The sequence below is a fragment of the Xyrauchen texanus genome, chromosome 35 (genome assembly GCF_025860055.1).
Source record: "Xyrauchen texanus isolate HMW12.3.18 chromosome 35, RBS_HiC_50CHRs, whole genome shotgun sequence".
NCBI classification, from domain to species: domain Eukaryota; kingdom Metazoa; phylum Chordata; class Actinopteri; order Cypriniformes; family Catostomidae; genus Xyrauchen; species Xyrauchen texanus.
Genome location: NC_068310.1, coordinates 23,998,918 through 24,016,850, shown reverse-complemented (window position 1 = coordinate 24,016,850; position 17,933 = coordinate 23,998,918). Strand labels below are relative to the sequence as shown.

The following is a 17,933-nucleotide window of genomic DNA, read 5'->3' as shown; positions in this document are numbered from 1 at the left end:
AGATGTTAAGGAATCTATGACAGGTCCATCTACAAACTCTCCAAGATATTCTGCATCCAGTGAGCCATCAGCACCAGCATCTCCATCCACCACCTCTCGCTCCACTGAGATGAACCCCTCTTCAGCCCAAACCAGTACACCTGAGGAGCTCCTCAACCCTGTGGCTGCTTTTCCTGGGCAACTTTACCAACATTACAGAGAAGCCAAGCACCAAACTAGAAAGAGTGACACGAGCATGCCTCGTGACAGCAATGACAATTTTGCTAGTCCTCGAAAACTGGATGCGTCACATTCCAATGGGAAGGAACTCTCACAAAGTCCAAAAAAATTTCATACTGATACCTCTGGTCATAGGGAGAGAGATCGATCCACTAGCCCGAGGAAGACTAAGAAGGAGTGGGACATTGGGATCAGACAGGATTTATCTCAAAAGGGCACTGATGGATGGAGACACAAAGAGGAGGACACCGTGCACAGACAGGACAGGGAAATGGGAGAGACCAGGCCTGAGGTCAGAGGTGGCAATGACAAATACCATAAAGACAAGATAGCAGAACCTCAAAGGTCTCACTTACAGGCTGAAAGCAGTACCCTCAACCGGAAGGACCATAGAGGGAGAGACAGGGAACTGAAAGAGAGTAGACCTATAGGGTCAACAGAAGAGGATATAAAGAGTGATCCTAGGGGCTCTCTTGAGGGTGCCACTCAAGAGAGTTCCCAAAATGGGAACCCTAACTCCAAGAAAGCCCCTATAACTCCAGGCCCATGGAAGGTCCCCAGTTCTGCTAGGATTCAGCCTCCGGTGCATGGAGTCTAATACATTTTGGAGCTTGTTGGCTAAGTACTTATGGCTCATCAGGATTGTCAGTGCAGTTATGATGGTCAAAAACTGACAACTTGTGAATCACTGTGTAACTTTTTATTTAATTTTTTGGGGGATCTTTCCTATCTACACATAGCATTACACAGATAATGTGTATTGTTTTATTCAGTGTACTGAAAAGATTGTGTATTTGTCCCACCAACAATAACAGCCATCGGTTTTGTGCCAATCAGACTGCAGCTACAGATACTTGTACATGTCTTTGGACATGTGAAACTCCATTGGGTTTGATGAAGGTGTTTGAAATGTCTGGAAACATGAAGGATGTTTTTGTGTGAAGGCATAAAAAATGTGTATCTGTTAATTCTGTATTAATTCTCGAACTTTGATTTACTGCATGTCTTTAGAACAACTTCAGGTTTGTAATGATGCAACTTTCTTTGTCCTTAAAATCCAGTCTGAACAAGTGACCAGAGGTTGTTCACTTTGTGTGTAGGCTGTGCATTAATCAGCTTTGATTTGATCATTTTCGAAGCTTGACACAAATCCATCTTTAAAAGACCAGACACTTGTGGTTAAGTATATTGTTTACTACCTGTGTGTTTATGAAAACACAAATGTAAGTTATTGAAATTAATATTACAATATAAAATGTACATGTATAGATATTTGTATCCATTCTGAGCCAGATCACTTATTAGTGTTGCAGCTTTCTGATAACACTTAAGGCTTCCTAACAAACAGTTTAAAAGGTATGTATTTGTTCCACAGTGCTAGAGCTTTTAAAGTTATTTTGGTGGACCATTTAGCAAGGTGTGTACATTCTGGGATCATGTTTGGTCATATAATTAGAAGGTAAAGCAGAAATGGGAGAAAATCAGATATATTTTTGCATTCAGTCTAACATTTACATTTTTTTGCTTGTACCCAAGGAAAATGTAGCTCTTTGGATCATATGTCCATAATCACTGTAAAGATTTAAACTATAGATATAACTTTAAAGGGATGGCTCACCCTAAAATAAAAATTCTGTCATCATTTACTCACCTTCATGTAATTTCAAACCTGTATGCCTTATACAAATGTTTAACCTTTGTATAACCTTTTTCAGTGGAAGGCAGAATGTTAGAAACTGACAGCCCCAATTCACTTTCATTGTATTGAAAAATTATGCAATAAAAGCAAATGTTGACTGATTCTAATGTTGAAGAATAGAAGTCGAGCTGGTTTGGAACAACGTGAAGATGAGTAAATTATTATAATTTTTTATTTTTGAGTGAGCTATTGCATTAATGTCCTTTTTTAGTATCTGATCTATTTTTCATAATGGTATTTTTGCAACTGTGTGTCTTACAGTCATATGGGCAGAGCAGATATCGGTCAAACATTGCATATGCTACAAATAGATGAGTACTATGATGAAAAATGTGAATATGTTTTAAACTGTTTATGATTGCTTCTTGATCATGACTCAACAGTTTTTGCAGCTTGTTTCTCTAGTGCATCTCATGTCATGAGGTTGTATGTATGATACCGTGGCCTTGCATTGCTTTATCTTACACAAAAAAAGCCTTGTGGTCTCTACATTGTGGTAGTTGTAAATGTTTATATATATATATATATTAAAAAACAATGTACAGCACCTGTATAAAACTTGCCTTGTGAGGGGAAAAAATATATAAATCGCTCCATTATTTTTTTAAGTAATTGAGAGTATGAACATATAGAGAAGAGTGGTTAATTAAAATAATCTGGTCATGACGTTCTGATCATGCACTGATAAATAAAGATTTACTGAAAAAACATTCTGCCTCCATTGTGTAATTGGACTTTATATTGCTTAGGGGCTGTGGATGAAATATAAATGAGCAAAAACAGTAATGTTGAGCTTTCGACATGATGTTCAAATTAATGTAGGCCTAGTAAATAATAGCGACCCTGCTTTTGGTTTTATTGCGTAAGGGGGCGTCCACACAGTACAAGTGTAATTGAAACATCGAGACGGGGTGCAGAGGCATGGTACAGAACGTTGCACTTTTAAAAACGCAACATTCATGTCGCGTCAGGGGCTGTTTAAGACAGAACGTATTCTTGGGTGTAAAAAAAAAACTTGACAAAGCACAACGAATGGAACAGAACGCATGTGTCTCGAGACGAATTTTTATCAATTAAAGGCTTTTTTTACTTGATACGGCGTCTTAAAACGTGCTACTAAACAGCGATAATCGGCCGCAACTGTCAAAGACGTCAGTCTGGCGAATTTTAACGGAGAAAAACAATTGAAAAATGACACGGACGGACGGAAAACGCTTTCGGAGTGAACGGCCCAATACAGTAGAAAAACCAGCAAAGACGTCCTTCTGTCGCGTGTGTAGCTATATTACAAAACAGCGAGAAAACGGTACGTTTAAAAGCCCGCTGTGAATGCCCCCTTAAGAAATACTGAAGCACAATTTTAATTATCATCGTGGTGTATTACATTACTGTTATAGTTTATCTTCAAATTTTAGATCCTTGTTTTGTTACTAATAAGCTCAACGGATGCAAAGAAGCTCACAGAAATCCCTCCTCAACGCGACGCAACGGAACCGCCCAGTCCATGAATCTGTCTACAGATTTACGTCAGCCACAGGACAAGGTGCGTGCAGTCTCGCACGCATCTCATGAACCATTGCCGAACAGAAACGGGAAACATCACTGCCCACAATGTTACCTATAGTGCGCATGCGAATTCTGACCTTGAACGCTACAAACGAGCGGCCTCTGATTGGCTAGAGACCAAAGAACTACAGATCCCAGCAGACATGCGCAAATAGAGCAGACTTTTTAAGCCTTTTAAAATATATGTGCAAAATGGCTGCACAAGTCGATTTGCTGCGCGTCAAAGTAGAGGAGAAGAGCAGGGACAGCTTTGACAAAGCTACAAAAGAGAAGAAAAAGAAGAAAAAACGCGAATGTTCGCCGTCCGATGACAAGCGCGTGAGATCGGAGAAGGAAGCGAAGAAAATAAAGCTACATCACCACCAACATGCCCAACAACGAGTGCTTCCACCGAACCAACAACAGAACAGACAAGCGTGCAACTTTAGCAGCATCAGCAAAGAGCAGGCACCTGTGCACCATCGCCATCATCACAATCACCACCACTACAGCTCCAATAAAGAGTTACCTCCGGGCTGGCCGCCAACGAAAGTGGCACCAGCAGCCCACGTCCCGCAGAAGACATCGGTGCCTGTGGTCCTGCCTCCTTCCCCGCTGTTCACTTTCACGCCGCTCAAAGTAGCGAAGGCCAAGCCCCTGAATAACAAACCGAAACACATCGAGAAGGACGTGAAACTCAAGCCTAAGAAGGAAAATGCCGAGGTCAACGTTAAAGTGGGGGAATTCAAGAAGAAAAAAGGTAATTTTTATATATTTTGCGTATATAAATATAGTTTTCAAATCCTGGCTTGGTTCCAACTTGAGAAGTCAGCAGAGAAAGTGCCGTTAGCCTCCGCTGCTAACCCATGCGCGAGCTTGCATATGTGAACGCCCCCCCCCATTCAGTAAAGTACAGTTTACATGCACCTGAGAAACGTAAGCAGAATTATAAAGTGTCGTTGTGAAAGTAAAATGCAGAAAGAAAATTCAAATGCATCTTAAGCAATCTTTTTGTACTGTTGAGAATTAGAGTTATGATTATTTATAGTTAATGATGTATACACCGTTTACATCATTACTATAAATAATCATAACTTTTTCCAAACGCTACTTTGTGGCTGTGTCCGAAAATATCAGTTTTCTTAACGTGGGTAGAACATTATTTAAAGGTCACCAAAACATTCCTGAAAACTTCGTGATAGCTTAATTTTTCAGCTTCTTGGTCAGTTTTACTTTCAGGGAAAACAGTCTAATTTATATGCAATAATTTTCAGTTACTGATGAAGAAATTCACTATTCATAGTCAGCCATGATTAATTTACATTTACATTTACATTTATTCATTTGGCAGACGCTTTTATCCAAAGCGACTTACAAAAGAGGAAGAACATTAATTAAATCTAGAAGTGTCCAATAATTGTGCGTTAGCTGGTCATGTGATCCTAACATGGCAGCCCCCATGAGGGGACCCTCTCTATGTAGAATAAAACGGCTTTTATAAGGTTTCTGATATGACTGTAAAATGCATGTGACATGTAAGTGCTCATGATTTTATACATATGTTTCTAAATGATACTTTAGGTTAATAATTTTTTTAATGAAGAAAAATTACTGAGTGCACCTTTAAATTTAGTTTAAAAGACAAACAATGTTAATAATAATTTCACCTAATATTGTGAACTTGTATTGAATACTGTTAACATCAGCAGAATGTTTGTTTCTAACCTTTACATAATGTTAGCCAACATTGCTGGAACATTGCCTGTTAGGTGGGTAGTTAGTTACTTGTCTTTACTACATAGTAACATCACAAACAAACCATACTATGGTATTCTTTGAAGTACCTTGTAGTACCTTCTAGATACCGTAATACCGAGTGGTGGTGTAGTGGGAAAAGTACTATACTGCTAAGCAGAAGGTTGTCGGTTCGATCCCTACAGCCACCACCACCACCACCACCACAATTGTGTCCATGAACAAGGCACTTAACTCCAAGTTGCTCCGGGGGGATTGTCCCTGTAATAAGTGCACTGTAAGTTGCTTTGATAAAAGCAGCTGCCAAATGCATAAATGTAAATCTGTCATCATAGTACTTTTTATAAGAGTTTGTAATAGCCATCACTGTCATTGACAAGCTTCTATCAGTGATGGAATAGGCTCCTGTGTAACCTATAGCTGTTGTAATTATGGTATTTCGGCTAAAACTGTTGTCACCCTGGTACATTTATGGAATTAGATATTGATTAGAAACACCATGCAGAAACTAGATGTCTAGAATTGTATTATACTGTTTGGTTATCCCACAAAAGTAACTAAAACGTTTTCATCAAATAATGAGTATATTATTAGACAGAAGTGTCTGCTTTTTCATATTTTGTCCAATGTTTATGTAGTTGAAATTCTTGTGAGATGTAAAAATCACCTGATGTTCTACTAGCAATGTCTTCTGATATTTTCAGAGTCCCATAGTGAGAATGGCAAAACCCAGACGCTGGAGGAATACCTCCTTAAGAAAAAGAAAAAGAAGAAGCGGCATCGTGAAAACGAGCGTGGCAAGAAGTTGCGCATGCACAATAAAGATGTCCAAACGGTGTCTGCAGGATTGACAGGAGGCAATCCTCCACCTTCTGAAGACCCCACAGTGATTTCATACCTCAAAGATGAAAAGCTCTGTCACACAAGCTCTGGCTTAGGTGAGTGCCACACTCCCAAAGGTGTGAAGATGCCCTTCCTCTCACACAGAGACCACTTCATTCGCAGCTCGTGGCTTCAGACCAACACCTCCTTCAGTAGACTCATCCATGAAGAAAAGCAGCCCAATGGAGGGGCATTGGTACTACACGCTTACGCAGATGAGCTGTCCTTACTGCAGCCGGGAGACACTGAGAGATTTGCTAAGGAGTTTCTGGAACTCGCCTTTTCTGAAAAGCCTAAAGGGGCGGCGCGCTATGCACTCGCAGTGGTGCATGGAGCGGCTGCTTACCTGCCTGATTTCTTGGACTATTTTGCCTTCAATTTTCCTATTACGCCGGTCAAAATGGAGATCCTTGGAAAGAAGGACATTGAAACCACCACAATCGCCAACTTCCACTCCCAGGTAGGGTGGCACTTTGTGCTCTTAAAAGGATATTTCTCTCAAAAAATATAATTTTTAATTAAAAAAATTTAACATTTACTCACCCATATGTCATTCCTAAATTCTTTCTTCCTAAAGTCTTTGTGGAACACAAAAGGAGATGTTAGACTGAATGCTAACCTTTTTTGTGCAATGAAAGATAACGAGAAATATATCGTATATCGAGATATATTTTTTGCTCCATATCGCCCAGCCCTAATTAAAGTGAATGGTGACAGTTAGTCTAATGTCTCCTTTTGTGTTCCATGGAAGAAAGAAATTCTTACAGATTTGGAATACCATGAGGGTGGGTGAATGACAAAATTGTAATTGTACATTTTTGAGTGTTTTATTGGGATAACCTTTATGCTTTGATGTCTTTTCTGCACTTCACTAATGGCGGGATTAGAAATGGGATTTGTAAAGAATTTAATCATTCCGATTTCTCTTAACGATTCCGATTCCTTTTTAAAGATTCTTTCAGTACTTTTGAGGAAGAATTATTTGAAAATAAGAAATGCAATTCTTAAGAACACAAGAAACGTGATGATATATTTTATTAATTTAGTTATTCTTTACCACTGATTAGCCTACATCAAAAACTACACATTGCCATATGACCAACATGTCAGTAACTGCACTGCCTGATTGAAGTTTCACAGGTCTGAAGTACAACATTCTTCTTCTTCTTAGTGTTTGCATTAGAACAGAACAGCATCTTGTTCAGCCAGGTGTAGAGCCTCGAGTCCGCCATTGAAATAAGTTAGTACAACATTACATAACAGTAACAGTTCCAGAGACGGTTTAGAGTAGTTTTCATTTTGAGTTGGACATTCATAACATGCAAATCAGTATAATATTAATTCAGTAACTGCTGAAAAAGTGTTATTGATTCACTAAAAAGAAAAGGCTCAGAGTCATTTGTTCAGGAATCGGACTACACCAGAAGCGGACAATGTTTTGTGCTGTAGATTGAAAAGGACCACCTCATTTGAGTCATTCGTTTGGGAATTGGACAACTCTGGCCTTGCTGTTGGCTAAAGAGTCGGCTCTTGAGAGTATTTTGTTTGAGGATAAGAATTCACTGGTTGCGTTGATTGTTTCATGCTGTAGATTCAGTAGGGGGAAGCACTGCCACAGAAATGAGCTGCAGGAAAGTCTGCCAGAGTATTTAATACAGTGTTCGGCCAGCAACAGCGGAAAATTGCATTTGCGAGAACTGTTAATGGAACCGAAAGTCATGAAAATAATATTAAAATGGTTCTAAACAATTACCGGTTCAATGTTCCCAACACTAGGCTGGATACATTATGAGACTTGACAGGGTTAGGAGACAAATCCATCACATGTTTTCACTCATTCTTATTCCCACTGTTAGAGGGCCATGATAGCAGCCACATTTATTATTACTTAAGTCAGGCGGCTAAAAGGTGACACAGTCCAAAGTGCATTAACAGTCTCAACTGATGCAGGCCAAATTTGTCCATATTGCCTAGCACTGGACTGTGAAGCTTTTTCCTCCATAATATTTTAGAGACTAAATAAAATGGCATTATGGCTTAAATTCTGCATAAAAACAGGCAAGAGAATTATATTGTTTACAAAGACATTAAAAGACAGAAAACCTGGCAAAAGCTTATCAGGGAATTTTAAATTGACGGTTTCCAGTCCTGAAAAAGTCATGTAAATGTTTACAGTCTGAAACATTGATTGATTAGACATTTTTCTGTTTGTCTGCCAAAAAATAAACATCAGGTAATAAGTTAATCAGACTATAATCAGTTTAAGACTTTTTATCAAAAAAAGATTGAAAAAACCTTTTGTATGTATTTGATACCTTTTTTAAATTTTAACCTGGGTTTCGCCATGGAAGCTGGTATGGCGTTAATTCCAAAACAAACAATTGTAATCGACTAGATGGTCTTTGTGAATGCAATAAAATGATAGTAATATTATTATATTAGTCTTAAAAATATAAATCAAACATCTGGAAAATGAATCAACATTTTAAGTTAAAAGGAACCCTGACATTAAATAATTATTAATAGATATGTATGCATGTGTGTGTGTGTGTGTATAATATATATATATATATATATGTGTGTGTGTATAATGTAATTTTTTTTTTATGTACACTTTGCTACGCTTGGTTTGAAGGTGCATGTGAGGATATGTTTCCCTGCTCTGACGTGCACTTGTGTTGCAGGTGAGCCGGACATATTGCTCTGGGACGTATAGAGCTGGCCCCATGAGGCAGATCAGTCTGGTGGGTGCAGTAGATGAGGAGGTGGGCGATTATTTTCCAGAGTTCTTGGACATGCTGGAGGAGTCTCCGTTTCTGAAGGTTAGAAAATATTCTCACAAATTAGGGCTGCACGATTTGGACAAAAAGTCGTATTGCGATTGCGATTTAAACTGCGATTATGATGGTAATGTTTTCCATAAAATAAATGGACCACAAAACTGCAAAAAGGCTACTGGGTTTTTCACACTTGAGCACTCTTAAAAAGAACCAAACTGAGACCTTTTTTTCAGTTCAACCACAAACAAATAAATGTGAAACAAAGTCTTCTTCATATCCAAATGTTACCATCCACCGTGTACCTGTTTTTGTCCATTTTGTGACAGGGTCTAAGCAAACTAATCATCAACATTAGTTTTTGAAACGCAGTCAACTTGAATATTAGGGATGCTCCAATCAGGAATTTAACATCTGATACCGATCTCCAATTTTCTTTTCATCTCATCAGTCGATGCTGATCATTTAACTTTTATCAGCAGCTCTGTCAACTGGTAATATGTAAGCTTTCTGCTCAATGTCACCGTTAACTAAATTTCCCTATTGGTAAAACCATAGTTGTTGTTGTCAAAAATAATGTTGGTTGATTGAATAATTCAGTATACACAAAATATAAATGTTACTCTTTATTCTAGGCCTTAAAAACTAGTAGGCTTATACAAACTGTTCTTTACTGTATATAAGATAGTCCTAAAGAATGAGGCTTAATGTCAAACTGAAGCTGAAATGATGACCCATTGGTGTAATTAAATTTAAAGTTAAAATTTTGCATAGTTTGTCACCATTACATTTAATAATTTGTATTCATTATTTTATTATATTTAATTTAGCAATGCATTATATTATAGTAACTAAATATTTGATATATATTTATTGTATGTATGTTCCTTCCTTTTCATTTTGTTGGATGTTGGTAATATTAGTTCCGCTTTCACTTGTTTCCGCTGGGAGTGTAAACAAATGACAGGAGAATGAAGAGATGTTTCTGGACTCTACAGGTGTTACTGTTAATGCCGCTTGCTCGGCAATCATTTAATAAAGATGTTTGAATTATAACCCATCTTGTATTCCGCATTATTATGAGACCTGTTTTTTACGGAGACTGAGATGAGACCCGCCAGTTTATTGTAAATAAAGCGTTTAGCGCACGTAAGCAAACCGAACTCAAGAGCAGTTCTGTTACTCCAAGCATGAGAGGGAGTTGTGGAGCACAGAACCGCTCTGAAAACACTGTAACAATGCTCTACATAATATAGACTGGACAGAGCAGCGCAAATAAACTTTGAAGGGAGCAGACTAATTTAAATAATTAAATCCCTTTGCAATTTAATAATCACACAAGGTCATATCGCGGTTTCTATTTTATTTCGATTAATTGTGCAGCTCTATCACAAATGAGTGAGTTGCGACGGTTGGCTGTTTTGTAGTGCTAATGGTACTGTCATTTCACTGTTTGCTAGTTTCTTACATTTTGCAAAATGGTGCTGTCCTGCTTATAAATACTTTTTTATAAAGTTTTCTGGCTTTTATTCTATGTCTTTTAGCTTTGAGATCATTTATATGCTAAAGTACTGCTAAAATGTTATATAATAAACAGATATATGCATTTAAATGTACAGTCTTCTGGCAAAATATGTCAGCACTGGAAAGAAAATTCACTCATCGAGACATTTCATGGGGTCTTTATTGTGCAGTAGGTAGTTTGTGCAACATTCAGACAGGGTGCAAACTACTGTTTTTCACATCTTTATACACGTTCTGTTTGCTGTGCAGATGACCTTGCCGTGGGGCAGTCTGTCCAGCTTAAAACTAGACTGCAGATCCCAGAGTGATGATGGTCCCATTATGTGGGTGAGGCCTGGAGAGCAGATGGTTCCCACAGCTGATATGCCCAAGTCTCCATTCAAGAGGCGAAGGTATACCATCCTAAAACTTCATTCTGTCTTGATGAAACCAGAAAAGATTTTTAAAACATAGAAATGCCTCAAACACATTTCTTTACAGATCTATGAATGAGATCAAGAACTTACATTACCTACCGAGAACCAGTGAACCACGTGAGGTTATGTTTGAGGATCGGACAAGAGCTCACGCTGATCACGTCGGCCAGAGCTTTGACTGGCAGAGTACAGCAGCTGTGGGTGTCCTTAAAGCAGTGCAGTTTGGGGAATGGTGAGGAAGTGTAATTATCTGCCATGTAAAAGTGTGTGCATGACACAAAGCTATGTCTAATTGACTAGAGAAAATGACCTTTGATATTCTCCTTTGATCCAATCTCTTGTAGGAGTGACCGGCCACGGATAACCAAAGATGCGATCTGTTTTCATGCTGAGGACTTTAATGAAGTGGTTCAGAGGCTTCAGCTGGACCTGTATGAGCCACCTGTGTCACAGGTAAGAGCTATGTTCTCCAAAACATTATATCTTATCAGCACAAAAGTCTCTGAGACTTGGCGGATAAAGTATGTCCGAAACAATCTGTGGCTGAAATGATAAGTTAGGCTGTGAAACACAGGTGCGAGGCATTTGTGAATCTGCATCCTTAGTTGCCTTTGTTGCACGGAACAGTATTTGAGTGGCATAATAATAGATTTATGGCATACTCCATATGTATTTTATTAATGTATCAATATTGCCATTTTTTATGTTTTTACACTGTCAAAAAAGTGTAAAGAATATAGTGTATAAAATGGCTTCTAAATTAATAGTTTTTGAACAAATGCCTATAATCATTGAGAGCTTTATTCATGAATCATAATCAGAATGAATTTGTGTATATCATTCATGAATCCAAAAATTCCTATTAAATGCAATGGGGTGATTTATGTAAGGATGCTTTTACTAACTCATTAAAACATTTGATTTTCTCATGTTTTATGAATATGGCCCAAAAGTGATTTTGATGTTCTTAATAACTTCAAGAACATCAAAATGTAATTATTATTTTAACTTCAATATTATTTTTTGTTTCTCTTTTGTAAATTTATTGGAAAACCAATTTCTATTGCTCTATTGTCACTGTAATTTTACTGGACTTTACAGAAGTTTCAGTGAACACAATGTTTGTACAGGCTGGTTGATATATTTCATTCTAAATGGGAATTACATGGCTTATTTTGGTGATAATGTCATTCACGAAGTCTCATTGTCTTCTAAACTATACTAACGCCCGTTTCACACATACTCTGTGTGCAGTGCGTATGCGGTGCGTATGCAGTACAGGAGCAGCACGCGCTATAGTGCTTTCACATATGCTGCGTTTGCAGTGCGCTACTGATCCGCAAAATCAAAAATGTGTAAGGAATTTTGATTTTAAACCCAAACGTTAACTTTGAGATTGTTTAAGACATTGAAACAGTATGAAAATTAATTTTAATCATTGAGTTGTTGACAGAAGAAAAGCTATCGCGAGATTAATAAATACTGTAAAGCATATATTGTTAATTGTTTCTTCATGATACATTAACCCATGTTAAGGAATGGAACCTTATTGTAAAGTGTTACCGTTATCTTAAATGTCATGAGAATGACAATACGCATGTCTAAAAGAGGGCTGCATTTCCATGATGCCATTTCTCTCTACAGTGTGTCCAGTGGGTGGATGATGCCAAACTCAACCAGCTAAGGAGGGAAGGCATCCGATACGTTCGCGTGCAGCTCTGTGATGACGACATCTACTTCATCCCCCGCAACGTCATCCACCAGTTCAAAACCGTCTCGGCCGTGTGCAGTCTCGCCTGGCACATCCGCCTAAAGCAGTACCACTCCGACGAGGAGTCGTCAGTGGAGGTAAAGACAAATGACCTGTGCTCCACATCCTGTTCACCCCCATCTTCCTCGTCCCCTGCTCACCCCAACACCAAAGTCACCTCCTGCGCTCAGCTACAAATGGACACCGTACAAGGTGGAGTGGCAAAAACAAACGAACTGGTCATTCAGAGACCCACAACACCACCTAGAGAGCCACAATCCGCACTTCCGCAGCCAGCTAAATCTGCCCATACCCCCACCATCGCTCTCTGTTCTGAGATCAGACCTCTCTCAGTGTCTTCGCCCACACCAGACCCAATGCTTCCAGAGGCTCCAGTCGAGCCTGCAACTGACTCCCCACTGAGTGGCAGTGGCACCCAGTACAGGTCCACGGATTTCCTTAAATGAATACCCAAATGCTTCCTTTTGCAGAGGGGTGGAACTTTATTTAACTGACATTCTGCAGAGTAAATAATGGAATATCTGGACTTTGCCTAAAATTATGAAGACTGTATATTTGTTTCTTTTTTAGATATTGGTTAAGAAAGTACTTTTTAGGTTTTTCTCAGCCAAAGTATTTAATTTGAAATATATTTTTTTGCTGAATACTCCGTATTGTTTTATATTTGTTTATATATTTGAGATGAACTCTCTCTGGAGGGACTTTTTTCCATGTTTTTTCACATGTTTCATGTCCATCTCCCAATTGGTTTTTATGAAAAAAGAAAAAAAAAAAAAAAGTGCCTGTCACAAGTGTAAAGCAGCAATCATATCTTAAAAGGATAGTTCACCCAAAAATGAAAAATCTGTTTTTCATTTTCTTTCTCATTCATTCACCTTGATGTTGAGTCATGACATGAATAACAAAATGAAGGTGAGTAAATTATTACAATTGATTTTTGGGTGAACTATTCCCTTGAAAGAGAAATAGTTTTATTTTTTCCCCATGGTGTAGTCTGATGTTGAAGTATTTATTCTAGACTAGAGAGTAGATACCAGTTTATAGTGAGAGATATTTGCTTTTTCATTGATTGTTCTCTGGTTTTGAATTATACTGCTTCGCTTGAAGGAAAATTATTATTATTATTTTATTTTTTTTTACTTTTTCGACTGAGTTATAAATAGCAGCAATTATCAAAGAGGAACATGTGCATTCAATTACTTCTTATGTATGCAGGAAATAGAATTTGGCCACTGCAAGAGGGTTTTTCATTTGTTTTGTTAATTTTAATTATTTATTTCTGTCCAGAATAGTCATGGCAGTCTTTTTATATCATAGTCTTTAATTCATTTGCCATGTTTGTTTTCTGTCTGTATTGTATTTAGAAGCCATTGTGCTTTTTCAAGTTTGTTTTATTTACATTTTTATTGTGGAGCAGGAAGACATATTCCATCTAAATATGGGTATGTGATCTGAATTTGGCAGAAAATTAGATGGAAATACAATAACCAAACCTGCACTCAGGGGGCAACATCCTAATGCCTTTTTATTTGGTCAAGCCTCATTCCTTACTGTGTTTACTGTAAAGTTTTAGAATGGTCTAACCCATACATTAGAATTATTGGAATTTGTTTCACTTACTTTTGAACGTATGCTATCCTCAAAAACGTATTCTGACCTGTGTATGAATTTGGGCTTTATGTATGGAAAGTCCCTAAGTTCAGTTGCATAAATTAAACAAGCTTCCATTTAGATGTCACACATTATCCTGCTTCTCAGATTAGTTTTAGAGTGCAGAATGTACCATTTGAGAACTTTTAACCATACTTTTTCTGATAATATGTTGATTTGCTTTATTGTCCTTTGGACTTGTCATATTTCATTTTTTTAATGTCCCAAATGATTAATCCTGTTGCATCAGCCATTGCAAGTCTTTGTTAAATATCTCTAAAAAAAAACAGTGAAAGAGTGCGAATATGAATTAACTCAACAATATACATTAATAAGGTATGAATAAATTCCTATCTGTAATCAGTGGGTTTATTTTTTTCCTGTTTTGCCATTGGCATCTGTTACGTTGCTTCCCCAATCAAACAATTCTCCTCCAGAAAGCATTTGATATTATTTGTGAGTATAATGTAAGTAGGTATGTCCAGTGCTCCAGTGTGTTAGTGTGTTAGAATTGAAGTTGTCCATAATAATGTATGGTAAGCATTCTAGGTGCTTATGCTATCCGAGATAGTTGGGTGAGTGCAATTTAGAGTTCACTTTTTGAGTGTAGTTACGTTTGGGATTAAGTCTTAAAGCAGGCATTTGTTTGTGTTGATAGCGTTAAGGGCAGCAGTTGTGCTTCTGCATTGATGCCGAGTATAGGCAGTGACTGATTTGAATGTAATTTTACACCAGCAAACCAATCAGTCAACATGGATTATGGATTTAACAAAATTATGTAATGGCTTTCCGTAATCAAATGCATCACATATAAATGAGTGCCTTCTATCACATCTTTAATTGTCTGCTATGTTGCTAATTGATGTTTCAAATTTTAGAAAGCATTGATTGTGAAGGATGTTCTTAAATCTGGTAATAAGTAATGATTGGGGATTTTTTTATTGTATCTCAGAAAATCTATGAGACCTCAACTCATGCCTATATTGTGTAACAAATTCTTGTAATCCAGAAGCAATTTAAGGGGACAGTTTCATTGGCCACCAAATGATGAGAATGCATAAGGAAAAAAAGAATAATTTGCATTAACTGACCTGTACAGACTTGTTAATCATGTGCAATATGGATCATACCTGCTTGTAATGTTTCCCACTGTTTTTGAATTGGGATTACAATTACTCAGGCAGGCGTCAACAGCTAAACTGTTATCAAAGCTGTTTTTGCCCCCCACCATTCAATGGCACTTCTGCAGTTCCGAATTCTGCACACTGACTGTTTTACAATTAATGAATGGACTTGGAAGATAAACCTCAAAATCAGACAAAAATATTTGGATTTTATGGCTGTTGAAGTCAGTAATTCCAATCCATTAATGTTTTAAACATGTACGGTTTTGGACATGCTCTCAGCTCAGTCATACACAATTATGCTTTATACCTTACGCGGGTGATTTCACGGTATATTACAGTAATAAACATGATGATGTTTAGTGTTCTATGATTCTAATGAATTTTGGCAGCTAGTTTCTTTTTTGTGTTGATCAGGTTTTTGATTGTTGTTTGTAATATAGGAAAAGTCCACTTATGGATCAAGGCATGCTCTGTGTGAGTTTGATTCTTTATTTGCTCTGTTTGTTATTTGGATTAAAGTTTTCAATTTCATTGATTTCAAGGACAAATAGATGGTCAATTATGAACATAGTCAAAGTAATGTTTTGTAAATGCTAAGTTACATTTAATAGGACTGTCATGTGGATCTTTTTGATTGTGCAATGGAATGCATAGACCTTTTCTGTATTTTTTTAAATAAACCATTTTATGAGTATATCACTGCAACAGAGATTGAAAATATGCTTGACAACATTTATCCACAATCATTTGTCAATCTGTTCTCTTTCAGACAGACCTGCCATTAAATGTGCTGTTACTGAGGATAAACAAGATGTGAAATGCAAAAGCTTGATTGATCCTGGTTATTTGCAGGATTGCTTATGATAGAATACACTGACATTAATGTTAAGTTAAGTGACTTTTAGAGGAGATTCCACAATTACATGTATTTCCAATACATTAATCTCTTAAATTACTTTTAGTTGGCATGATATTATATTCATTCATATACATTTTAGTAATTTATTTCATAAAGACAATTTACTCAATATATTAATTTACCCCATTAAAAAGGTCATAAAGTCATCTAAGGAACAATCTTGTTTGTGTATAATGTGAGGCCACTGCAATCCTCTTCCTGAAAGGCTTATAAAAATCTTTAGCAAGCAGCCATGTTTCATGACTGTCTCTGTTCTGAAAGACTGCTCTTTTTCAGTTCAGCTTCAGCATGAACTAGACCCAAGGTTCTGGCTTATTCCGTGGCCCCTTCGGCTTTCCAAAACGTGATCCAAAAGCTGTGGAGTTAGAACAGCGTCGTTATCTGAACTGAAGTTTTCACAATGCTGTATGTCAGAAGCTATAAACATGAACTGTGGGAATATGAATGACAGTAGCGCCATCTTGTGGCAGCTCAAGAGCTTTTCAACTCTATACATAAAGACCCCATGAAATCACTTGAGAAGTTTTATTCTGTCCTGTGTGAAACAGGAAGTTTGGGCTTGTACTTTTTTTTATAAAATAGCCAGTAGTCGCTGAGTCTTTCATATTTTATGTCTGTTTTCCCAGAAGAGGAAGACTATACATTTTAAATGTGTTTATCTGCTAAAACTAAAACGACAACAGAATTTTATCAATTTTTAGGAGTAATAATCATCATCCACACATTTCCATCTAGCATATAGATGACCTTAAATAGAACACGCATGGACTAAAAGCCACAAAACTCTAATGTTTAATTCCATGGGGTCTTTAACAGCTAGTAACATTCAGGTTCAAGGGGAACAAAAGCTTACAAAATAAGAATCCAGAAGGGGCAACATAGGTGGGTGGAGCAGACTGAGGCGGGGCTGGTTGAAGGGCTGTTTTTGCTGCAAATTACAGTTACATATTCAAGTTTAAAATTCATTTGATACACATTCTTAAAGTCTCAGCACAATTTAATAGAATTTGCAGTGTCAAAATGTAAAACCAAATTAGTTACTATACATACACTTCTGTCTTCCTTTCAAAAATTTTATGCTCTGTAAGAAAAAAGAAATATGAATTTACATTGTAAATTTTGTGCATTTGGCAGACGCTTTTATCTAAAGCTACTTACAGCACATTTACATACATTTTATCTATATGTGTGTATCCTGAGAAACAGGATTTTTGTATTCTCAAAACAGGATTATAAAATGGCTTAAACTCCCTGCTCCCTCCCAGTGAAATCATCTCAAATCTGCCTTGGTGGTTATGCTGGTTTTAGCAGTTCTCCCAGCCTGGTCAGACTGGTCTGTTAAAACGTAAAAAAAAATCATTGACTCATCCCTCCTTTTCTTTAAAAAAAAAAAAAAAAAAGGGGGCAAAAATCGAGGTTACAGTGAGGCAATTGCAGTGGAATGTGGCCAATTTTGAGGCTTTAAAGGCATATGTTTTAAGCATCAATTCTTCTGTTAAATATTATTTGAGCTATAAAGTTGTTTAAATAGTATTTATTACTGTAATGTTTGGGTGTAAGGGTTTGTTGACATTACCTCATTATGGCAACAAAGTTGGTTGGTGGTTTTAGCTTTACACACAAAAGGTTAGTAATTCATTTTCACACTA

General features: G+C 37.2%; 3 protein-coding genes across 4 annotated transcripts in view; 2 read left to right on the top strand and 1 right to left on the bottom strand.

Annotated features, from left to right (window-relative positions):
* LOC127628456 (membrane-associated guanylate kinase, WW and PDZ domain-containing protein 3-like) overlaps window positions 1-2,617 on the top strand; it is a 216,917-nt gene extending 214,300 nt beyond the window's left edge. For both annotated transcript variants that reach the window (XM_052105203.1, XM_052105205.1), the window contains one exon: window positions 3-2,617. In XM_052105203.1, coding sequence (XP_051961163.1) covers window positions 3-817 — 815 coding nt within the window. In that variant the 3' untranslated portion in view covers window positions 818-2,617. The remainder of the gene's footprint in view (window positions 1-2) is intronic.
* Window positions 2,618-3,600: 983 nt separating this feature from the next.
* On the top strand, window positions 3,601-16,639 carry LOC127628459 (lysine-specific demethylase 9-like). The gene is made up of 7 exons (XM_052105207.1): window positions 3,601-4,223; window positions 5,923-6,560; window positions 8,785-8,922; window positions 10,651-10,793; window positions 10,882-11,049; window positions 11,162-11,270; window positions 12,462-16,639. The coding sequence occupies exons 1-7, from the start codon at window positions 3,668-3,670 to the stop codon at window positions 13,032-13,034; spliced, it is 2,325 nt and encodes a 774-aa protein (XP_051961167.1). The 5' UTR covers window positions 3,601-3,667; the 3' UTR covers window positions 13,035-16,639.
* The window catches only part of LOC127628457 (tyrosine-protein phosphatase non-receptor type 22-like), a 29,878-nt gene continuing 28,439 nt past the window's right edge, over window positions 16,495-17,933 (bottom strand). The window contains exons 24-26 of the mRNA XM_052105206.1: window positions 17,335-17,365; window positions 17,138-17,212; window positions 16,495-16,639 (exon numbers count right to left, since the gene is read on the bottom strand). Coding sequence (XP_051961166.1) covers window positions 16,578-16,639; window positions 17,138-17,212; window positions 17,335-17,365 — 168 coding nt within the window. The 3' untranslated portion in view covers window positions 16,495-16,577. The remainder of the gene's footprint in view (window positions 16,640-17,137; window positions 17,213-17,334; window positions 17,366-17,933) is intronic.

Bases quoted from the DNA above. Each gene is read 5' to 3' on its own strand.
- LOC127628459 (XM_052105207.1), top strand. From the start codon at position 3,668: ATGTGCAAAATGGCTGCACAAGTCGATTTGCTGCGCGTCAAAGTAGAG. The intron at 4,224-5,922 runs GTAATTTTTATA...TGATATTTTCAG, and splicing joins GGAATTCAAGAAGAAAAAAG to AGTCCCATAGTGAGAATGGC. The intron at 11,050-11,161 runs GTGAGGAAGTGT...AATCTCTTGTAG, and splicing joins GCAGTGCAGTTTGGGGAATG to GAGTGACCGGCCACGGATAA.